Source organism: Pithys albifrons, chromosome Z, assembly GCF_047495875.1.
Source record: "Pithys albifrons albifrons isolate INPA30051 chromosome Z, PitAlb_v1, whole genome shotgun sequence".
Classification (NCBI taxonomy): domain Eukaryota; kingdom Metazoa; phylum Chordata; class Aves; order Passeriformes; family Thamnophilidae; genus Pithys; species Pithys albifrons.
Window position 1 is genome coordinate 75465366 of NC_092497.1, and position 25378 is coordinate 75490743.

Below are 25378 nucleotides of genomic sequence, written 5' to 3' on the forward strand. Positions count from 1 at the left end.
TTCTTCTGAACTTATCTCCTACTGATTTTGAGTGTCCTCCTGTTACAGTATTTCAGACTTTGTTAATAACAATTCTGCAGTTTTTCCTGTTTGACCTCACTTTATCCATCATATTAATGATTTTATAAGCTTCATCTTGAGTTTAGTTCTCCTTTTGTGTGCCTTTCCAGTCATATTATCTCCTATTCAAGCTGTGAAGACCAGAACTGTACACTGAAGGCATATAAGGGTTTAAGACTTTGGAAAGTGGCAGAATTAAGCCCTGTACTGTGTTGTTGGTACCTGTGCTAGTGATGCTCAGTGTCTTGGGTTTTTCTGGTAGCTGTTGCCCACTGTTGGTGTTGGAGATGGCTCCAAAACCTTCTTCCCCCAGCTGCCATTGCTGGGTCTAAATATAGATTATTGGGTTATTACACCTAGTTCTTATGCTTTTAGTTAACTGCATTGAAGCTCATCTGTTGCCTGCTCTCTCAGTTTAAAAAACCTCTTCAAGAATTTACTATAACCTCTTGGATTAACTGCCCTCCCATCCTCAGGCTACTGAAGATGTTGAATGCAGCTGGTCCTAACACTGACCTCTGGAAACTCGGCTAGTGCTTCCTCTCTGTCCTGAGAAGTGACCTTGAAGTCCTGCTTGCTGCTTCTTGTCCTTTTAACCAGTCTTCAGTCCATAAAAAGCCCTTGCAGCAGCTTTATTTTTTTTAATAATCTTTGACGTGGAGCCCTATCAAAGATGTTTTGAAAATCCACATATGCTTTGTCCGCTGTTACCACCTTTATTCATACACATCCTTTGGACCTCCCACTGGGTTTGCAGAGTGGGGTCACTTTCTACAGATGGTTTTGTCCATCCATCAGCTCTCTTGCATAGTTGCTTTTTATAATGATAGTCATACACCTGCAGTTTCCCACTTACATACTTTTAAACTCTGGTGAATGCTGTTTGGTCCTGGTAATGTTAACTAGCTTCTCTATTTGCTTGAAAAAAAATTTTTCTTTCTGTAATCCTCTAACAATTTCTGTTTCAAATCTTATTTCCTGTTAAATAAAATCATTCTTTAGTTGCATTAAAGGGAAGGCTTACACAAATGCTGCAAACCAGACCCTGTAAAAGTTTTCTTTCTTAGTTTAGGCATTCTCGCATCTTGCAAACACTCCTTCTGCACTTCTTCAACTTTTATGTACTACATTTGTGCTGTAGTAACTACTTGTGTGACAGACCTACTATATTGAAATTTATAATGAGGCAGTCCTCTTCCTTCTCTAGTCAATGACAAGATCAGATGCAAGACAATGTAAAATCTCTGAAAGAAAAAAAATCCAACAAGTCTCCTTTTTCTAGTCTTAGCTAAAGGAGAAGTATCTCTGTGGGAAGCTGGTTGACCTATCCTTTGTTTCACTGTACTCCCCAGCCGGTGCTGCAGTAGATCGTCGATTCACAGGAATACAAAGCAGTGCCTTTGTTGGATGTCTGGGGTACTTCTGCTCCTAAAACCTGCAACACTTCATGACTTAGCAAGTTCCCACTTTCATCTGAACTAAATTTTCAATATTAAGCAAGTTGTTCAAGTGGTTGGGACAGAGACAGTCAGATGATACATTTGTTATGTTCCTCACATGAGTGGGTCTGCCTGGGATATAAACAGCTCCATCTAGTCTTCAGAAAAGTGCTGACCCAGTGGGTTTTCTTCTTCCCTGTTTTGTTTGTGTGTTTTTGGGAGCATGCCAGTTTAATTGACCTCTTAGGGCTACCTTCAAGAATAAATTGTACCACAGGGAGCTTTGCTTAGAAAAAAGCTACAACAAAGACATTCTCCATTGTTGTCCTGAAAGCTTACAAGGAGACTGGGTGCAAGTGGCAGTGTCCTTTGAAGGCTGAATTTAGGTCCTAACTCAGATTGAAGTGTACACTGATCTTACCCTCATTATATGCCCAGAAATCCTCAAGAGGCGGAACTGAGGACAAAAGTGCAATTCCCCCAGCCACACAGCCTGAAGCAGGGATCAGAATGCTTTTGGACACAGAGCTGGAGTTGTTGCCTGCCCAGAAAAGGCATCAGTGCATACAGCTAGTGCCACAAGTGCTGCATTTTCATGCAACTCGAGTCCAGAGGCTAGTCTGGGAAAGGGAGCCAGGACTGAAAGGCTGGGCACAGGATCACAGCCTTATTGCCTAAGCAGTGGTTTTTCTTCTGGCAGCTTGTGCCTGAAACCCCCTCAAACCTTTTGTTCACTGAAATGAACACTTTTTCTGGCTACAAACAGTTCTTGAGATGTGTGAGTCATATTTGGGATTGTCAAAACCCCTTTGATGGCATGGTATGTGTATGCACTAGGGTATTTGATCCAGACAGTAAGTGGATGGGAGGTAGGGGGCAGAGGGACACTTGAAACATTATGAAGAAAAACATCAGTAACAGAGGGTTAACGTGTTTTTCCCATAAATGTCTGATTTCTTATGCCCATTATACACTCACCTTGTTCAGTGCCTTGGCAGAACAGCCCAGACCTGTTCCTGCCATGGTCAGCCTTCCCACTCCTGCACCGTTCCACACCCTCCAGCACCCCCTTTTTTGAGCTTCACCATTGGAATCCTCTCCCAAGGATGGTGCTGCAAGTTCAGGACATTTGGAGGCTCAGTTTCCATGGCAGCCAGGCTCCTCTGCTCCCAGACAACAGCTTAGGAGGAGAAGGGAAGGCGAGCAAGAGAAAGTCATTAAATGTGCCAATTAGTATGCAGGGCCAGGCTGCGGTGGCAGTGGTAGGGGTACCCGGGTCCATGACAACCATGGGAAGATGGCTGTGACAGTGCGGAGCTGAAGGGCAGGGTACTGCGCGGGACCCACTCTCTTACAAATGAGTTCTCCAGCATCACTCACACCCCACAAGCTAAATAGGGTGTGACAATAGGGAAAGGTCCTATTCCTGCTGAGCAGGAAAAAAATTATGCATTCTGAAATTTGTACATTGGATGACCATGGTGATATTCACCTGGAAAGCCACAGAGAGGAGAATGGGAACTTAAGTCAGATGAGGATTTGATATTTTCTCTGCTACCTCTTATCCTGTGGCATATGGCAGAATTCAACTTTCAGAAAAGATGCAGCTTGAAGACCAGGGTGTATTTTCATGGGAACAGGCAACAGGACTCTGCTGGATTGTAGTTCTGTCCCAAGCAGCATGCTGCCCCCTCCTGTATAGCATCCAGTTTCTGTTGAATACATTCTTTTTCTTTATTTCTTGGCCTAGTCTGGTGGGTTTTTTAAAAAAATTCTCTGTTCTGTTAAATGTTTGCAACATTTTGTCCTGGGTTGACAATATTTCAGTAAAAATTGCTTCTACTTTATGCATCTGTACAGGAACTGTAAAATGTTTTGTGATGTTTCTGAATAAACAATAAAATGTGACAGTCTGCTGTGACTTAACCTCAGCCAGCTACTAACTACTATGCAGGCCCTCACTCACTTCCCACCTCTGGTGGGATGAGAGGAGGATCAGAAAGAAGTAAAACTTGTGAGGTGAGATAAGAATAGTTTGATAATTGACATAAAGTAAAATATTCTAATAAATATTATATTTAATATTTATAGTATCAATAATATTATTAATGTAATGAAAAGGAAAGAGAGGAATAAAATCCATGGATAAAGAGAGATGCACAATACAATTGCTCAGCACCAGCTGACCGATGTCCAGCCCATCCCTGAGCACTGATCAGTGGCTCCCAGCCAGTTCCCCGTGGTTTATATACCGGGCATGACATTCTGTGGTATGGAATATCCCTTTGGCAAGTTCAGGTCAGCTTCCTGGCTGTGCTCCCTCATGGCTTCTTGTGCACCTGCTCACTGGCAGAGCGTGGGAAACTGGAAAGTCCTTGACTTAGGCTAAGCATTACTTGGCAACAACTGAAACATCAGTGTGTTATCAACATTACCCTCACACTAAATGCAAAACACAGCACTGTACCAGCTACTAAAAAGAAAATTAGCTCTATCACAGCTGAAACCAGGGCATAATCAGAGACTATTAGATAGATTGATTCTGTTGTGATACAATCATGCTAAAATATTTAATCTCTAAAAGAAAAGCATTTCTAAGTACCCTAATAGGACATTGACTGATGGTGTTTCAGATTTGATTTCTTTTAGCAACTGATGACCACTTTCTCCCATCATTTCACTTTCCATGGAAAGAGACTGCCTAGAGAAATTTCAGAAGGGTTTGCCTATTAATAAATCATTTTTTCTGTTGCTGCTTTTGTTTAGGCTTTTCCCAATGTATGTTTCTTTCCTATAGTATGTTTTAATGCTTTAATGCGTTATCTGGGATCCAGTTGTTTTAAAACATGTTTTATTGATCTAATGAGAGGCTTTGGGTTTTTGGTTTTTTTTTCCCCTGTGAATCCCTGTAAAATGTACCTTTCCTCAGTGCAGATCTTGAGTATCTGAGCAGTATATAGAGCAGTTTTGAGCAGGGGAGAAATTCCTCCTGAAAGTGATAATGGAAATAATTTAGAGGTCAGTGGTACTGTATTGAGCCACTCCTTATGCCCCTGTCAACCTCTCACTGTGCAAAACTGCCCAGGGCTTGAAACACGCTGGGAATCCCCTGAATGTTGTGCTCCCACATATTCAAGAAGGTGCCACTGTCTGAAAGAAGCTGCCCTCTAAAAGCATAATATTCCCTTCCACCTCCCAGCCCTGCAGCAGCAGCCACTGCTAAGATTTGTCTTAACAGACCTCTGTAGGTCTTTGCTTCATTTCAGAACCCATTTAGAGGATGCACAACATCAAAAAGCATGCTGTAGAATGTGTAACCTAAATTGAGTATCAGTCACATTTTCTTTTTAATTATCTGAGTACATTTCGGTTTAAGTTTCCATTCGGCACCTGGGTGCTTTGTTTTGCTGAGAAACACCAACATTTTTCATTTTAAAATTTCTTGCTCAAACCTGTGCTCAAAATTTTGAGAAAATGATGACCACTTTTGCCTAATGCAGAATCAAAGGCATTTCAAAACATCAGTAATTCTCAGGAAAATAAGAACTTTTTATGACCACAATGGTTTTGTTTAGTAGAATAGTAAGGGTACTGTAAGTAGCCCAGGTAGAAGTTAATTTAAATCAGTTGGGATTTATTGGGAAAGAGAAGTTTCAGGGAAGACATTCTCAGTTCAAAGGTACAGGGAGAAACTTTTCTGTTGCCTTGTTGACTTCTTATTCTGCTCATCCCATCCTTTCACTCTCCTGCTTCTGATTCTTCTGAATCACAGTGTGTTAACATGATAGTCAAAAGTTACTGTGATTCTTCTATCAGTCAGTCTTCAGACTAAGTGCTCCATTCAGACTAAGTACAACCATCTCTTTCTCAATTCTTCTCTCTTTTTATTGGCAATACAGAACAAAAAGATCTAGGGCTCAGTTGCACAGGGACTGCTTCTGGATAGCATTGCACCACATAAAAATATTATCCATCATTTCAGAATAGTTAAAGATGGTTCAATCCTAGAACAAGGATCCCACCTCATGATTGTAGATACAGTTCTGCCTTTCATTTAAATTACGGCATTTTTGTCTTTCTTTGCATATACAATCCTATTATTCTCATAAATTATATTAAGAACGATAATATAGTGTTAACGTAAAATAATAATTTTTAAATACATTTGAATCTTGAAAATAAAAATGATGTGAAGATTTTTCCATTATATATTATGTAATGATAAAATTAATTATTCTGGAGATGAATTTGGGACAAATACATTGTAGTGATTTGTATCCATCCCACTGCTAATAATCAACAGAAAGTGTATCGTACTGCCTTCCTTGCTCTCCATCTGAGAGCATCCTGAGCAACTTGCATGGACCTGGCATGGTCCCCCAGAGATTTAATTTCATCCCTGATGCTAAAGCATAATAAAATGCAAGCCTTGGATACAAATAATAAAGATATTTACAGGTGCCTAACTTGCCAGTTTTGTATTTGAGCCCCGGCTTCTCAGAGAACTAGCGTGTGGATAGTAATGGAAAAGGCTCATAGGCCGTGTTGGACACTGTAGGAGAGATTCCTGTTTCAAATACAGAATAACAAAATGCTGTACTACTGCTGCAAGGCAGAATGCAAATGCATTAAGTGTTTCAGAGGCAACAACAATCGCATCTGTTCCTATGGTGGCAGACATAATTCCAAGACCTGTAGAAATTTGGGGCCAGTCTGTGTGCTGTGGTTCTTTCTCCAAACCTCTGCCTGAGTTTCACCTAGAGAGAGCCCAGAGACCTGCCCAGAGAGGAAAAACAAGTGAGCAAGGACACACTTTTGTGTCCTCCATGATGGAGAGGTGAAATTATAGTGATTCTTTTTCTGAGTGTGTGTTCTTTTCAGCAGTGCTCATTTTGACTATTGCATTCCTGCTGCTGAAGCAGAAAAGGGTTGAGGTCTCTTGTGATGTGGCAGTGTTCTGACCATAGGACATTTTACCCAGGAGGCTCTTAATGTTACTGGGTATTTACTGAAATAACTGAAAGGCACTTGCAAGATTAGAGCTGCGGGAGTCTTCCTAGACTTCAGCCCATTCATAAGGGGACTGACTGCCATAAATAAAAGCATATGTGGGACATGGTGCTCACTGATGACTGCCTGTGTGCTTGCTTATTGGAGATGCTTTGCAATAGAAAGAAGGCTGGGTGGTCATACATTCCTGCATGTCCTGGTTTATGGTTGTGACCATTTTGCTTTTTTCCCAACTCCTTTTTAGCCTCTGTGCTCTTCCCATCCCCCACCCTCTTTTTCCTTCTATTGATACTAATCTTGATTCCTTTCCCTATTCCCCAGGATGAGGGTGTCATGTTGTTGCTTCATTTTGCAGATGCTTCATCATTAAAGTGCACTTTCTGAGCATAAATAGGCCCTTATTTGAGCAAGGGCACTAGGGGAGTAACCCATATTAGGTTCATTTTTGCAAGGAACATTTCCCCCTGCTTTCTCTAGAGCCAAAACAGTCTTGGAGAAAATCGTTTTCTTTGTCTGTTATTGTGTCCTCCTGACACAGGAGGACATGGACTTTGGACAGCTGTCTGACCTTAAAGAGCAAGAATTGAGTTGCATTTTGTTCAGGACTTGTCATACTTAATCCCTGGCTGATAGAAGCACATTCTGTATTGGCTCACATATTATATTCATTTGTTATCTCTTTGAAACAGGCAAAGAAAGTACATGAAGCATTATTTCTGTCTTTCAAATGGCTAACTTCCACCTGACTATTACCACAGCTCAACACTTCTCACAGAAAACTGGAGCCATCTCTTGCTTCTCACAAAAGATGACATACTGACCATAACAGTGAGATCTCAGTAAGACCTAAACACCTTTACCAAATACGCTGCAGTGCATTTTCTATCATACTATAAATGTAGATGGATGGATGGATAGATAGATAGATAGATAGATAGATAGATAGATAGATAGATAGACAGACAGATACATAGATACATAGATAGAACATGTCAAAATCATGTGGCATACATTTCGTGGTGGAGTCTTCTTGATCTTGAATTAATCCTGTTCCTTCACTACGTAGCTCAAGGTTCTCAGCAACAGACCACTCAGTCACTCATACAGCACTGGCTACATGAAGTGTTCAAAATAGTTGAAGAGCCAATTAAAACAGATAAATATACAGTCCAGCAACTTGGAGGACATTAATTTAAAATTTCAGTGTTCACATGTAATTGTCATGCTAGCAAGGAAGCCTCCTTTGTCAGTGCTACCTAGTCAGTGATAAGCTCACTGTTAAAATTAACGTGTCATAAAATTAACACTCATTTAGGATGTCCTGGAAGGCTGGAGTAATCATACCAAATGGGTTTTGTGCAAAATGGTGGGTTTTCAAACTCAAAATCATTACGGTAGGAAGAAGATTCTTTCAAGATAGAACTTAGTGTTGCATCTGCTTTTCATTAATAAAATCTCTTAGCTCAATGACTGAAGTGTCTTGAACGAGTACTGCTATCTGGTAAAGGAAAATAAAATGGAGGTTTAGCCTAGGTGTGGGGTCAAGACTAATGAGAAACTCAGATGGATACAAGATCCAGGAACATTTTCAACAGAAATAACCACAGAGGTCAGGATGCAGGTTTAGGTGAAGGTGATGGCCTAAGATATGGAAAGAATAAATAGATTTGCCTGGAATGAAAGGAAAGTAAATTATGTGCTAAGGCCCTAATCACATCGAGTGCCTGTGATAATACTCTGTGTGGACAGTCCTAAACATGTCCAAAGAGTATTATAAAGTAGCATGACTTTAAAAGGAAATGCAGGCTTTATGGAACAATATTACAAAAGTTTTCGTCTGAAGCATATGAAAAATATTCTGAAATACAAAGACTCACAAACAATATTAGTACTTTATTAACCCACTGTGATATAAAAAAGTAACACTGCAGCTGCTGCGCTGAACCCATTTGTAATTTTTCACAAGTGGCTTGAAAGAGTGTTGTTATTACCCATGGCATGTATTCCAAGTGTGTGTAGGAGCCTCATGTAGAACAGGACTTGATTGATCTAGGCATTATACACGCATAGCTCAAAATACTAGTGGTAGCCTAACTGAATTATGACTTGGTTTAGTACCAGATTTTCACATAGAGTTATATGGGAGTCCTATCCCAAAGCGTTCCTGAACTGACCTAAACCTTGGGGCTGTAGACAATCTCAGAAACGTGCTGCACCCCCTCCGCCTGCAACCTCCCCAATTTGAAATATGTTGTCCTAGCCACACGGGACATTCATTTCCCACCTGGGTTATTTTGAATGTCTCCAGTACCTTTTAAGTCTTGGCAACTCTGGAGTCTGTGAATACTGTGTGTAAGATTTATATTGAAGATCATATATTTGACTAACAGTTCTAACAGAGATCTCAAAAAAAAAAAGATGTTCTAACTTGGTGTAAAACTGCAACTTGTTTTGTTTAAAACATGAGCTCTAACCTTTGACTTCTCCATTTTACTGCAGATCCTACTTTTAGTTAAGCAGGGAAACTAAAACTGTATTTATGTATTTATTTTAATTATTTAAAAAAATGCCACAAGTAGAGGGCTCCACGTTTAATAGTATTTTTATTTGTCCAAGGAGGTGAGCATGCATGAGGAAGGAATCACTTCCATGCTGCATGCTTATAGTAAGGAGTACCTTCATCCTAGGAAAAGGTGGAAGATTTTCCAGAGTGCTTCCTTGAGGCAGTGCAAAATGTGAGGGAAATGCAGGGAGATTAGGAGTGTTTCTTTCCCGCCCATATGCTTTGTTCACATGCTACCAGCATATCCTGAAGGATGTGAGGACTACATTGCACAATCCGTGGTGTGGAAACCTGTAAGTCAGAAATCTTAAGAGAGCCCTTACCTGAAATGCAGCAGTGCTGCTACAGAGCTGTAAATCCTTTCACAGATCACTCCGATCTTCCTCTGTTCTCCAGGATCAGCTGGTAATAAGCAAGTTCAATAGGCTTTGTCAGAAAGCCAAACTCCACCCTGATCATATGCCATCAATGAAGTGATACACCCATAGAAATTTTGGGGCACATTTCTTCCTAGACTGGCATGCTCTGCCAATGCTTGCATGTCAGAATGTGCCCGGGCTTGTTTTAGAGGCAGAAGGTAAGATGCTTCATCGTCACAGGCAGAATTTATACACTTAGGCTCTTGTATCCAAGAAAAATATTTTAAGCATGGCTTGAGGAATAATTCAACATATGAATTTGATAAGAATGTAGGATTTTGCAAGCACTGTAGGAATGAGTAATTTTTTTTCTTTTTTTGCAGTAATAGCAGTTACTGGTATTTTAATGATCATATTGTGTGTTGTTTGATGGATGCCTCATTTCAGAGCAAATGCCTGTTTCAACTCATGATGTTATGGCACAAATAAGGAGACAAAACTAGAATTTATGGAGGGAAAACAAGAGAGAATTTTTCTATTTTTTTTAGTGAAACTTTTCTCTTGTGTCTTCCATTTTATGTAAACAAATTACAACCCAGAGGTAGTGCAAAGCAGAAAACATCATCGAGAGTGCAGAAGGGAAGGAAAATGAGCAGGAGGGCCTTGTCTTTGACTTTTTTATTAGCATCTGGGGTAAAGGTGAAGAAACTGTGTTAGAAAATTCAAAGAACTGGAACATCTGAAGCATTTCAACTAAAAATTGTGGTGCGTCCATGCAGTGTACATTATAAAATCACTTTTATGACTCACAAGGGAGAAGAGAAGCTAGAAACCAAGCGCTGTTGCTCCCCTCTTCTCCTGTGATGTAATTTGACATGACCAATAGAGTCAGACATGCTACATTAACCTACAGTAAATTTGAAAAAAAAAAGTGAGTTTCAGTAAAATACAGAGAAAAATTGTGATCTTTAACACCTGAGAAAGAGCTTTCAGACTATCAGGAGTAGAGTTTTCCCAGCTGAACACAATCTGGCTTATGTGGTGTGGTATTTGGCTTTCAGGGTCTGCACTTGAGTGACTGCTACTTCTTAATATTGACTGTGCTGTTCAGCTAGCCTCTTATCACATACACCTCAAACACCCATCTAAAAAGCAAAAGAAATTAGGATTTCAACTATGATGCAAACTGGTAGAGGCCATTCCAATGTATATTAAAGGTTATTTTTAAAACTTTCTTGGCACCAGGAGCCCAGACTACTTGCGATTAATATAAAGGTGGAATTTCATATTTTGTAAACTACTTTGAAAATCAGAAAGGCAGCAGCTGCAATTCATTAATGTTGCATTGCATAATTGTTTGCTAACTTGCTGTTGACTTGGACAGATTAGACGATCATCCTGGAGCCTGTGAGGATTTTTTCGTGAGTCATTCCAACTGCTTGTCTGCTGGTACTTGATACAATACCTCTCTTCATCTGCTGGTACAACTAGCAGACTCTCAGATGTGGAAACCATGGTGAGGTACTAGTGATATAGTGACAACTTTTTGTAAGGACTTCAAAAACACAGGACTTCACATGAGCTCAACATTCTGAGTTGCAAGTTGTGCCACTGAGTGATCAGTATCTCTATGTTGTGACATAACTTGGAATGGCAAATTAGCAGAATATAAACTGTTTTAGAAAGGAGAGGCTATCTGATTCAACATGCTAGATTTCCCTGGCTTATACTAATCCCATCTCCCTGCTTTTTCACTAAGTTTGTGAATTTCCATCTTCAGAAATGAATGTAGATGTACACTGAAATCACTGAAATACACTATTCAAAGTGTCCTTTCTTTCAGTTTGCCACAGAATACCTCCCTTTCTTTCAGCTTAGATTATTGTTTGTTGTTTAACACTAGAAAACTATCATTTTGAAGTAAAAGAAATTATATTTTAAAAGAATAGACTTCTTTTTTTCATTCATACACACTTCATTCTGGGACACCAAAGAGCTGTAATCCATTACTTTTCAGTGCTGCAGATTTCCACTCAGTTAACTTCCCTTCTGTCCCTCTCTCTGATAGGGCACATTGCTTTTAATCAGCGATGTGAATCATGTCACCTTCTTTGTAGCACTCACCTGATCCTACCTCCAGTGCACTTCATCTTCCTTTCTTGGAAGAGTAAATGGCCTGTAGCGCAATAACTACTACAGTTTATTAATTATCCTGTGTCTTTGGCTGGCCCAAAACTGATACTGTGTTATGTACAACACAACAATAGGCACCGTTTCTATATCCATTCAGACTAGCATTCTAAAATCTTCAAAGAATGCCGAATTGTAAGATGCATTAGGTCATTCACCTATTTTGATTCCTTGTGGTATCCCCCTTCATTCCAGCCTTTTGCCAGAATCATTTCTAGCCCTCCATATGAATTACTGAGAGGTTTAGCGAGGACTGCATATTGCAATGTGTGGCCCATCTATACAGAAACACAGCAATAGCTTCTCCAAAGACCTTTTAATACAGGATTCTCTCTCTGTGAGAAACCAGTGTCTGTGGAATAGGATGGAAACAGGTTAAGAAAATATTAATATTTCACTCAAGTACTCTGTTAGCCTCTAGCATTCTGCAGTTCAAGAACTTTCTGGGCCAGAGATGGTATCTTTGCGTTTGATAGTCCTTGACATATTTGATCCTCCATTAATTTGTTTAATTACTTTTGGATCCCTGATAAGCCTTAGAGGTGGCAGTGAGTTCTGCGAGCAATTGTACATTATGTGACAAGGTGCCTCCTTTTTGTCCATTATGAACCTGCCATTTACAAATTTGATTTGGTATCTTCTGGTTCTTGTGTTATGTGGACATCTGAGTAATTGGTCTTTCTTCATCTTGTCCATAGTTCTCATGATTTCATACAGACTAATGAGAAGAATTTTATCTCCATGACACAAAATTAACACACAATATTGAACTGATATTGGGCAATTGAAGGGAGAATTTACACTGTAGTAAATGTTGTTCTGTGCATTCTGTAAATGCATTCTCAATACATGGCTTGGAGGATGTCATGTCAGAAATGGGCTGATGAAGAAAAATACGCCAGCCACTGAGAATGCTTTAACAACTGATGTTTTTAATGTGGTTTAAATGTACTAAATGTAAAAAGTGCATTGTCACTGCCTCTTCTTGCCATAACCCCCTGCCAGGCCAGGGGGCTGGGAGAAGGACAGTGACCTCATACTTCCTGTTACCCCCTCCCATTGAATGTAAATCCCCTTACTCCGATTGGCACAAATCCAGACTTCCCTCTTGTCCCTTGTTGGTGAATTTGTATCCCTCCAAAGTCCATATAAACCTGTACCCCTGATTAAACTTTCTCTTTTTGTTCCTGCCTTCGCCGGTGGTCCCTGCATGTCCTTTCTGGGGGCTCTCAGAGACTACATGGTTGGGGTAAGCAGAGAGCACACACTTCTCCTAGGTTAATGGACTGATAATCCAGGACCAGGAGAAGTCCCATATCGTTGTAGATTCCTTGAGCACACAGCATAACAAGGCTACAAGAAACCAGCCCTCATATTGTTCTAGACAATGTTTCACTTTGCTGACAAAACCACTGGTAGAATTAAGAACTTTAGACATAAGCCCCTTTTAAATACAGATGAACTAAAGCAGGGTTAAAAGTGAAAAGGAAAGGACACATTTTTAGCTACTGGCTAATAATTTGCCTTATTTTGTAATTCAGTAACCTCATGTGTTGGAGTGGTATGGCTTATTATAACTGTGAAAATAATATATTGCTTTTCTGCAAGTAGACATTCAGAACTGATATTTTAAGAGAAGACATTGACTTTTTCTGCAAGGCCAGGGCATGAAAGAAATTAAAATAACAATTATTGATTTTTTTTTCTTCTGCTGAGAGAAACATTTGCCAGCTTTTATGAGGGGAAAAGAGCAGATGTTTAGAGAGAGGAGAGGTTTTCAGTTTAGCAATAAGATATGATAATTTTTGCAGAGAACATTTCTTTGCAGTTATATCATCCTGAGATGGAGAAACAAGTAAGAAGACCAAAATATAAATAGTGAAAAGTACCCTAAAATGCCATTATCTTGCAAGGATATCGGATGCTCTCTTTTAGGATGAGATGAAGAAATTATTCAAAAGGTACATCTTGGTTCCAGTTTTACAGACTTACCTACTTGTGTTAAAGAGGTTGAGTACGTATTTGTCACATACGCTGAAGTATGTTGCTGCTTTCAAGTCTACCACCCTGAATTGCAAAAGGTCTGAAAACATCAGGGCCCTGGAGAGATACACTGGTCAAGCTAGACAGGACATTGGGCAGGATCAGGTCTGAAACCCATGGGATAGTCATTCAGCTTCACTGGGCTCACAAAGTAAAAAGGTTACTTTTATCCTGTTGGCAGAAAAAGCATCCCTAGCCTTTAGAGAATATACAAAGTGCTATGACACATTACTCTGCAGGAATCGTGGGAACGTAGAACATTAATGAGGAAATCTGTTTGCCAAGGCTATGTAATCGGTTGCTGTGATTTCTAAGTACTTAAAGCCAGAAATTGAAAAAAAAAAACCAAACCAACAACAACAAAAAACCAACCAACCAAAAAAACCCCACCCCAAAACCAAACCAAAACCACAGCAACCAGGGAAAAGGTATGTAATACCATGCCTGCAAAAGCTGGGGATTCCATCTGATGTCCTCTCCAGGAGTCCTGGAGCCTCCCCAGAAATTGTCACCAGCATGTAGGAGGAAGAAAGATTACTCCTGTTCTACTTTGTCTCTGTCCTATCCTTTGGTCAGCTGCTGCAGCACCCTACAGCACAGTTGTGGAACCTCAAAGCCCTCCATGAGCCTCAGCATAACAACCTCCAGTGCTCCTGTGGTAAGACTGGGTTGCAGCTGGAAATGGAAATGTGGCCAATCCCTCCTTATGGTGCTCAGATGAGTAAGGCATAAGTGTGTATTGTTTGAGTGGTCATTGTAACATTATTACTTGATCTGCTTGAATGTTGAAAAGCTCTACAGAGAGATCTTGATGCACTGGATTGATGGGCTGAGAACACCTGCATGAGGTTCAACAAGGTAAAATGCTGGATCCTGCACTTGGGTCACAACAACCCCATGCAGCTCTACAGGCTGTGTGAAGAGCTGGTCTGAGAGCTGCTCAACAGAAAGGGACTTGGGAGTGCTGGTAAACAGCAACTGAACATGAATTTGCAGTGGGCCCAGGTGGCCAAGACACCCAGGCCAGTTTCGAGAATATTGTCCCCAGCAGGACAAAGGAGGGGATTGTCCATCTGTATTCAGCACTGGAGAAGCCACAGCTCAAATCTTGTGTTCAGTTTTGGGCCTCTCACTTCAAAGAGGACATTGAGGTTCTGAAGCATGCCCAGAGAAGGGGAACAGAGGTGGTGAAGGGTGTAGAGCACAAGTCTTAGGCGGAGCAGCTGAAGAAGCTGGGGTTGCTTAATCTGAAAAGAGGAAGCTGAGAGGAAACCTTTTTGCTCTCTACAACTACATGAAAGGAGGTTGTAGTGAGGTGAGGGTCAGGCTCTTCTACCATGTCTCAAGTGAAAGAACAAGAGGAAATGGCCTTAAGTTGCACGAGAGGAGGTTCAGATTAGATCTTTGAAATTTTTTTCTCTGAAAGATTGTTTAGGCACTGGAATAAGTTGCCCAGAAAGGTGATGGAATCACTGTCTCTGGAGGTGTTCAATTACCATCTGGATGCAGCACCTGGGGATATGGTTTATGGTGATGCTGTGGTTGGACTAGATGATCTTTCATGTATTTTCCAACCTTGTTGAATCTGTGTGATGATTCTGTATGATTATTTCTTGAGCCTTTCCCAGCCCATGGCTTGTATCTTAACTGTGCAGCCCTATATACAACCTGTGCATTTCATATTTCTGTAGTTTGGCTTCCCCTGGCTCTACCCACTGTCTCCTGTCTCCAGCAGGAGCATAAGGCTTCATTTAGTTGTTCTCTGTAAGAAAGCATATCCATTTGCGAGCAGACATCAGACAACAAGGCCTTGAATTCTCATGGCAGATGGGCAGTAGAAGCTGAAAGAGTGACCATGGCAAGATATAGACAGGTGTATTTTTAATTGGGAGAAAGTGAACAGACTTCAACAAACTAAAATTAGATGCTCTCCTTCAAGACTAAGACACAGTCCTTCTGTAGCAATCCTAGAAGCTTAATGTTTACAAATAGATCAAAACAGTGTTGGAGGCCAGCTTCTCTGGCACTTTTTGTAAAAAAGTAGGTTGCTGGAAGTGGTGACAACTGGAATGACATTGTACTGTTCAAAGTGCAACATTTCATACATGGAGCAGTGTGGCAGTTTTTTCTTGGAAGAGTTTCTTTGGTGAACATCAGTTCGCTGATTGGGCATGGCATTGTTTGCACATTGCAGAGGCTAATTTACCAGGCTTTCTCATTTATATTCTAGCCCAATATTGCTAATAAAAGCAGCTAGTGAACATAATACAAGGTCTTTCTTCATCTTGTCCGTACCTTAGCTAGGCTAAGCTATGCTTGCTTTCATAAACTGACATTTGGAAATAAGTAGTTAAGTCTGTACTTCCATAGAAGTGCAACTCTAAATAAAAATGAACCATGGTATTATGTGGTATTATGGTAATAATGCAGCTGCTTTCAGGTAAGTGTCAAGAAAATCTACCCTAATTTGTATAAATAAAGTGGTCATTTTTACAGCTTCAGCATGGATTTTAAAGTGATAGAATAATAAGTTAAAACTTCAATGCTTTTAGTCCTGTCATAACCTTAGCTAGACTGAATATGAAGGTGTTATTTACCTATAACTGTAGTCTGTTTAGCATACAACCATTTGAAATTCATGTGTAGCAATCAGCACTGCAATTACAGTGTGCATAGCAGGGACTTTATACTGCAGAATGCTGGTGGTATGTGAGAGCTGTGTAATAACTTGCATTTCTTAAAGAAAATGGAAAAGGCATCCCTTTGAAGCACTCGGAACCTTCAAACTTTAGGTAGTGCAGTCAAGTTTTCATTCATTGGTGCTTCTTGGAAAACACCTCATAGCCTTGCTAAGAATATGGCAACAACAGCAAAAAGGCAGCCCGCCTCTCATCACTGCTGTTATGGCATAACCTTGGGTGCTTGGACTCCTCAGTTAAAGATCAAAAAAAGCTCTCAACAGGCTGACAATTTGCTTCAGGCATTCTGCAAACAGTTGTGTCAAGTCCCAGGCTTCAGTTCAAAAAGCTCTGAAGTATGTGCTTCATTTTAAGCACACAACTATGCACAACTAAGCACAGCCCTTAATGCTTTTCTGAACTGAGTGTTGACTCTGTAACCACTGATTTTTAATAGAGAAGAATATGTATTTTAGAAGTGCCTTTGGCCCTGATGTATGCTTTTGAACAGAGGATGCTCTTAGACTGTCTCGGTTTGAGGGGAAAAAACCAAAATGTTTTACCCACAAGCAGGGGAGGGGCCTCCTCCACGATAATCACACCACTCTTTATCAAATTTAAGAAAAGGAATTTTAATACAAGAAGGATAACTGATATATATATATATATATGTAAACAGACTAGTGCAACCCACTTCCCCAACACCACAAGAGAGAAAAAAAAACCAAAAAAACCAAAACAACAACAAAACCCAGCAGGTTTTTTTTCTGGGAGGAAAGGTTATACTCAAGTGTTCATGTCACAGCCCAGCTGGCTGCAGAGTGAGTTTCAGTCCCTCTCCAGCGAAACAGATGAGCAGTGGGCTTTCAGATGGACTCAGTCTCTTCCCCCTGTGTTCCCCGTCCAAGAAGCAGAAAGGTACGAGCAACCAGCAGCAAATCCAAGGCAGGCAGCAGCAGCAGCAGCACGGCACGAAAAAGTAGTCCGAAGTAGGCAGCGACAAGACAGCCAGGGAAAACCCCAGCAGTAACCAGCAGGGCAGCTGCCTCCTTCGAGCCCCCACTCCCCCGTTCCACTGAGCCAAGACTGGGGAGAATATCCAAAAAAAAACCCAAAAGAGACAAACCTGCCCCCACCCCAGCGATCAACAGTTAACTGCTTCTTTTGTTAACCGCTGGCCTGGGCAGTTAAGTGGCAGGGGAGAGAATTTACATAATAATCCCAAACTACAACATAGACCACAGGTAGATTTACAACCTGCCACAGGTGATGTTCAGCGGTGCACGGATATTGTCTTTATTGTAAAGCCATCTGTCAAGAAGAGCACCTCATATAATACTTTTGTTGATATTTTGAAAGGTAATAAATTATATCTTAAAAAGCTGCTGAGGTATTGGAAGTAACTTTGTCTAAAATGATTGATGCTGGCAATGATACACATGAAGAGACCTCAGGACTTCTCCATCCTGGTCAGTTTCTCTATCGAGTAAAGTCTAGTGCCTTTGGGGACAGAAATTGACACAGCTCCAGGCAAGATGTTGTGGGAAGAACACCAAAGAGCTCTGTGGCATGTTCTTATCTGTATTCTTGATGTCAATACTAGCAAGTTAGTCATGCTAGCACTTCAAAGAGACACAGCTAAGTGTGTGCTCTTACAGATCAGTTCATCACAGAGCCATCATTTGGTGTCAGTTTATCATCACTCTAGAACTGTGTCATTCATTTTTCTGTCATCAGAAACTCAGCATGGAGTCCTCCCAAAAATACATTGTGCATCTATAATCAAGAACCATGGGAAAAGAAGATTTGGAGAGTGGGTGGAGTTTCTTTACTTGTTTTTCGAAATCTCTTGATTTAAAATATGACAAATAAGAAATAATAGAAACACATATTTTATTGTCTATAGCTTTCATTAATTTTTAAGGGAATGAGTCAAAGAAATTGGTGAACAGAACTAGTAGCAGAGGTTATATGATGAGAAGATCTGAGCCATTTTAATATTTGATGAGATCAAAAGGTTCTCGTCACTGTCTTTTAAAGGCAGTTGCCCTTTGTCTGGGTCTATGTGGCTGCCTGTTTCTAAGGGACTAACTTTTCTGACTTTCTAATGAAATACTTCACAAGACAGGGATAAAAGTGGTGGCTTGAAAGTATTTGGTTGTCTTGTCTGTTTACGTTATGATTAGATGGGAAATGGAGTGTTTTCGTCTCAGCATGTTGGTGTGTTCAAACTTTCCACATCATTGAGGGACTTCTTAGTCAGAGTTGATGAAAAATAGCAAAGCACAGAGCCTTACAGCCACGGTATCTGCAAGAGAGATAAACTGTAACACAGAGAAAAATGGGCCAAATTGAGAAAAGCACGTAAAAATGTATATACAATGAAGTACACAGGCATTGGGTCCCCTTTTGAATGACTCTGAAACCTGTGCCAGCAACCTGCATTGAGTCAGAAGCAAATGCACACTGTAGCCAGGAACTGAAATCAGGAGATGTGCCTTTCATTCAGCAACCTGTCAAGAAATACTCCTACCTCACTTGCATGGTGATTGTCCCACTCTGCTCTGCACTGATGAGGCCTCACCTTAAATACTGTGTGCAGTTTTGGGCACTGTAATATAGGAAAGACATTAAGCTCTTAGAGTGTCCAAAGGAGAACAACAAAGATGGTGAAGGCCCTTGAGGGGAAGCTGTATGAGGTACAGCTGGGGTCACTTGATGTGTTCAGCCTGGAGAAGAGGACACTGAGGGGAGACTTCATTGCAGTCTCAAACTTCCTTGTGAGGGGAAGAGGAGGGGCAGGCACTGATCTCTTCTCTGTGGTGACCAGTGGCAAGACCTGGGGGAATGGCCTGAAGTTGTGTCAGGGGAGTTTGGGATGGAGATTAGAAAAACATTTTTCACTCAGAGGATGGCTGGGTACTGGAATAAGCTCTGCAAGGAAGTGATAAGAGCCCAAGCCTGGCAGAGTTCAAGAAGCATTTGGATGATACTCTCAGGCACATGTTGTGACTCTTGGGGATGGTCCTATGCAGGGGTAAGAGTTAGACTCGATGATCCTTGTGGGTCCCTTCCAATTCCACATATTCTCTGATTCTGTGATTCTGTGAAGTCTATGAAAGTCTTAGCATGACTTGCTGTTTCTATGAAGTCAGTAGTGAGCATGGACTTGTGGGAATGCACAGAACAGGATTGAGCTCTCACAGCCATAGCTGTGTTTTCTATGCTACGCTAGCATTGAGTTATTGAGAAAGAACTGGTAATGGATGTTCTGTAGGATTTAAATGTATGGTGAACCCTGATTGAACTTCTGTTGTGTTTTCCTTACATTTGCTTTTTCAACATGAGAACAAGGAGGGCATTACTTATACAAGAAATTTAAAATCCCACAAGCAAAAATGATATTTTGAATTGACAGAATCCTGAAAGTGCAAATGTAGTTTCATAACTAAATATGTTTTCAAATAGGAAAATGAGTTCATCAAAAGTTGGATGTCCTTGAAAAACTTTTTTTTTTTAATTTTCCTTGGAAATATTCTCAGCTGTCATGGTGCAAAAGTAATTAGCATATATGTATATCCATATCAGAACATCTCAGCGATTACAATATTTTAAAAGAACTTCCTTTATTGATGTGATCCGGTCAGAATGGTATATTCCAGGAGCAATAAATTGTTCAGAAGCTAGAAATAAGAGATTTTAGAAAATTTACATTAAGTTTAAGAAACCTAAATTTAAGGACATTTATAATTCTGGGGAAAATTAAAAATGTTCTAAAAGCTTTTAGAAAGGCATTGATTCAGTGAAGGTCCCATTCAACATGAGTTGAATTGGGGTAGAGTCCATGTCTTACAAGTTGTTTATTATCAAGGGAATACATCCAAAGGATTGGATCTTTTTTTTTAAAGGCTGTGTTGGACTGGGTAGTTAATGTGGAATAAATAATTTGATGCATTAACTGTGGAACTTATTAACAGAAAGTAGCATTGCTTTAATTCAGTCAAAATTAGGATATTAAACCATACATGCAGTCGTGCAGCCAGATCACTGTGTTTTCATGGATTTCAGTTGTTGTCACTGAGTTTCAAGGAGAATCATTCAGTGCAGATTTCATTTAATGAATCTTTTTTAGTTTCTTGAGTTTCAAAATGGTGAGGAAAACTGGTCAAATTTAGAGTAGGTTGGTAGTGTAATATAGAACTTCCTTGCGTACAGTGTGCCAAGTAAACATTAAAGATTAGTTTGAACTTCAAACTGTGTCTTGAGGTTTTGTTGAGAAACTTACCATGGTACTGATTGCTGCTGAGGGGAGAGGACTTTGGACCATGAATTCCCAGTTCTTTAAAGCTCCTTGAAGGGAATGTTACCAAATGGGATAAAAAGAAACCATGGATTCTCCTTATTTAGTGTCTTGGCACTTCCTTGTGATGGTCTGAAGGAACTATTTCTGACTCTTTCATTTGTTTTTCTCAGGTTGGGGGTCACACGATGTTGCCCATTCGTTGGATGCCTCCAGAGAGTATAATGTACAGGAAGTTCACCACAGAAAGCGATGTCTGGAGCCTGGGGGTTGTATTATGGGAAATCTTTACTTATGGCAAACAGCCATGGTATCAGCTCTCAAACAATGAGGTGAGTGTTATACATTCTCAAACTGCATTAGGAAAGGTGTCACAATAATTATTGGTGTTACATCTCTGGAGAATGGACAGTAAGAAATTTATTTAATAAAGGCAAACACTGATATCAAGTATTTATTGGGGTTTTTTTCATGAACCGTGTGGTTGAGTTTATTCATTTTCACCCTTTTCTCCTCTGAGTCGATGGAAAGTGTCCAAGCAGAGATAGAACAGTCAGAATGAAGCTTTTTGCTTTACATAGGATAGAGTCTGCTCTGGGTATTGAGAAGGACCATGAAGCAATGAAAAGGACCTTAGCTATCTCCTGAACAGGCATGTCACGCTTGATATTGTTGTAGAGTGATTGTCTGTAACTATCCTTGAATAGATTGAAGCAATCTAGATATCTGTTGATTTCCAGGCAGTCACAAGTAACAAGTTGAAAATTTAACCTCCTTCCGAGATGAGGTGAGGTTGATAGATGGATAGAGAAAGACAGTACGGGTTTAGTTCCTAGCTATCATTCCCTTATGTGTGGAAGGGGCAACATAGGTGAACTTAATATGAGTGAAGTTTTTGCTCTTTGACCACTTGCATTACAGTTATTTTTCCAGATCGCTTAAATGCTGTTCATGCATCTACCTAGAAATGCAGCCCTTGACAGAGAAGGCTGTATGACCTCAACCAGTGAGGCTGCTGTGGTGATTAAAGTTACCTCATGCATGGATGGACTGCACGTAGTTGGCACAGCTGCGCTGATCCTTTCCCTGTGATTTCCCATAGGTGATTGAATGCATCACTCAGGGACGAGTCCTGCAGCGACCTCGCACATGCCCAAAGGAAGTGTATGACTTAATGCTGGGCTGTTGGCAACGGGAGCCTCACATGAGGCTCAACATAAAAGAAATCCATTCCCTGCTTCAGAACTTGGCCAAGGCATCTCCAGTCTACTTGGATATTTTAGGCTAAAGCATCCTAGCATTTCTTCTGGGCTGCAGGAATGAATGTGTCCAACTGCCGCTGAACTCCATTAAAATGTATTCTTAACTTTGACAGTATTAATGACAAAGTTGCGGAGAAGCTTCCAAAGGGCAAGCAATGTGCACTTCTCCATCTGTAGACACAGTATTGACTTTTTAGACATTACTGAGATGTATCTTCTCTCTCTCAGTTTCTCTTTTTTTTTTCCTCCTCTCCTGTCTTTCTAATCAATTTGGCTTCTGCATTATTGTAACTCTGCATAGACAAAAGCCTTAAAAACCTGATCTGTTATATCAGCAGACTCTTCAGTTTGCCCACCACAACTAACAATGCCTTGTTGTATTCATGCCTTTGATGTGGATGAAAAAAAGGGAAAAATATATTTGACTAAAACTTTGTGATTTCTGCAGTACAGCTACTGGAGTTACTATGGATTCACCTCATTTTTTGCTTCAGTCTGTGAGTGGAAAAAGAAGACTGGTGTTCTCTACATGAAGAATGTTCTTTGCAGAGAAAAAGCCAGATGTAAAGAAGACATTCTTGAGTGATATACTCTCTGGAGGAACTTGAGAATCCGGTGGCATCCAATCCTACAAGAAAACACTGAAATGATTTGATGGAAGGCAAGAGGGGATCTAGCAATTTCCCAGAAGAGTCTTTCTAAGGACTAAAAAGATTGTTTAAGGAGGTGCTTTGCCAGCACCATTCATTGCCAGAATCAAGTAAAATGGATAAAGATGCTGCCTGCACTGCACTCAATTGTGTTACAACATGATGATCTAAACATATGCCCTTATTTTGTGTTCTGGTAGGATATTGTCATGCCACTGACGTAAAAATGTTCTCCAGCTAGTCTTTTTTCATAAAGGCTGAGGCTAGACTTATGTACAGTATCAATTTCAGGATCATATGCTGAAACTAAGGATTTTGATAAGATAGAATGAGCTATAGATACTGGGGCAGATGTATCCTATACTGCACTTGTCCAGCAGCATATTACTTCCTTCCTTAATCCTTTTTCTTTTTGTTGTTAACCATGCCAGTAAAACTGTTCATGGTCTTTGTTGATTAACGCCCTTTGTGCAGAAATGATCCCTCATCTTTTAGTACACCCTAGTAGGCATAGCAAACTCATAACAATGTAATTTATATTTCATTAGAAGGGGCTAATGGAGGATATTAGCCACATTAAAATGCCTTTACAATGTTACAGATACTATAGGCTGATATAACATGAATAATCTAAAGCACGGAGATCACTGGTTATGTTTGAGACATAGCAGGGGATAAAGATCTCTAGAGAAAACAAATTATTCTGTGGTTATGGCTTGCTATTCAGTGTAAATATTCTGAGCTCAGCGCCATGTTTGTATTAGTACTATTGCTGTCATAACCAACATTCACACTTTCTTAAATAATTTATTTTTGTTCGGATTGGCATTGTATGTGTACAACATTTGCATGACCATTGTGTTGACAGTTGCATGGGTATACCTGCTGTTTTTCAATCTAGAAGTTGACAATTTGAAATTTAGAGTTAGGATTATTTTTAATATGAATTCTTACAAATGAAAACCTACCTTATCTATTCCTCAAGACTTTTGCCTCCCTCTGTGAGGGGGCGTTATTGCAAAAAAGTGATCTTTCTTTCCATTTTCTCTTTTTATTATTTCTTATTGATATGAGCCAGATCAAAATAGTTCATCTTCGTGTTGGGGATATTTTATTTAATAAATTAAGCATTTTATTTTTGTAAGTGTTCCCATAGCACATTTAATATATAATTTGCTTGCATGTATTATTTATTGAGGCACTTTAAGTTTTTCCTTCAGAAACTTTTAGACCTAGCTTATAAAGATTCTGACATTTTCAGAAGAAAACAGTTCACTGGACACTGATGAAGTTTTACCCTTCTCAATGTCATTGAAAAGGCAGCATTACAAATAAACATGACAGTATAACTATAAAGCCATACTCAGTATTTCTTTAATAAACTAGATGTTATTTCTTAACTGCTACTGAACTGGAAACATAAAAAGCCAGAGGAAGATTCCTACAAAATGGGCCTTAAGATTTTATCTAGACTGTCTTGGAGGTTCTCACAGGAAACTAGATAAAGACTGAGCATCCAGTGCAACCCATTCTCTTGAGAATATTAATGTTGTGTTTTAAAGGAATTTGACATTTATTTATTATTTTCAAAATAACAGTGGTGGAAAAGAAAGATATCAAATTCTTCCCTTACAACTCAGTGGGAGGAAGGTGCAGGTGGTGGAGGGGGCTGTGAAGTTTCTACCTGCATATTCTATCTTAGTTTCTTATGAGCTGAAGAAAAAGGCATCTGGAAAACAGGCTCCAGCCTCCAAGCAATCAGGTGTGTTTTGAAAGCACTGAAAGAATGTATACCAAAAATAACCACAAAACCCTGAAAATGTATTTAGTGGCATATTGTTTATGATTTACTAGTGAGAATTTTAGAGTCATTTTAAAATGCATTGTGCAATAACATAGCAGTATGTTAAACTTCTAAAGGAACAAATGTTCTACAGAGCCACCAGTATGGATAACCTTGACCTTTATCATTAATGTTCTTGATAGTGCATAAAATGTATAATCGCAGTGGAAAAACTATAAACTGTAGCTATATATAGTTTGCATTTGTTCATGAAAAGGTGGGTAAGTGTAACAGAATGAGCAGACAAGAGGAACAAATATGTTCAAATCACTATGAAGGGTGAGTATATGTGCACATGCGTCATACTTGCACTGTCAGGTTAATCGTGAACACAGTAAATATGACAATCAGGCTCATTTTAAAAGTCTTTCTGGACTGTGCTATGAACTGATCATATATATAATATATATAATATATGTGTGTTTGCATATGGCATATATATATACACACATAGCATATACATGTATGCCTATGTCTGTTGTATTTTATTTATATATGTGCAGACATGCATGCACATTATGTATGGGCTGTGTGTATATGTATAGATTTACATACACCTATGTTATTACAAATTATGATTAGAGAGCTATTAATAAATTGATAAAGTCTGCTTAGTAACCAATTTTTTTTCTTTTGATATTTTTTTTCTGTTTGTAAGATTCAACTTTCTAACTGGTGTGCAGCGGATGCAGTGCTAGAATGCCAGAGATACAAGTACTTTTCTTCCCCAGATTATTGCATAAAAACATTTCTTCCATTCCTATCTCACTTGCTGATTTTTCACAATGAAATGAGCAGACAAGCTTCCAAGATCAGAAAACATTGTTTTACTGTTATTTCTGGGTTTATGCTACTATTGTTTTACAACAGTGCAGCTCCATTATGATTTTATACTTGTCTGCAGTAACAAAATAATTCTACAAATGAGCCAGACAATTCAAACTGCAACATGACTTGTAGAACAACAAGAATGCCAACATT

The 25378-nt window shown here is 39.7% G+C and overlaps 1 protein-coding gene across 4 annotated transcripts in view; it reads left to right on the forward strand.

The window, feature by feature from the left end:
- The window catches only part of NTRK2 (neurotrophic receptor tyrosine kinase 2), a 203902-nt gene extending 180204 nt beyond the window's left edge, over positions 1 to 23698 (forward strand). For all 4 annotated transcript variants that reach the window (XM_071581437.1, XM_071581428.1, XM_071581431.1 and 1 more), the window contains 2 exons: positions 20816 to 20974; positions 21745 to 23698. In XM_071581437.1, the coding sequence (XP_071437538.1) occupies positions 20816 to 20974; positions 21745 to 21930 (345 nt within the window). In that variant the 3' untranslated portion in view covers positions 21931 to 23698. The remainder of the gene's footprint in view (positions 1 to 20815; positions 20975 to 21744) is intronic.
- The last annotated feature ends 1680 nt before the right edge of the window (positions 23699 to 25378 follow it).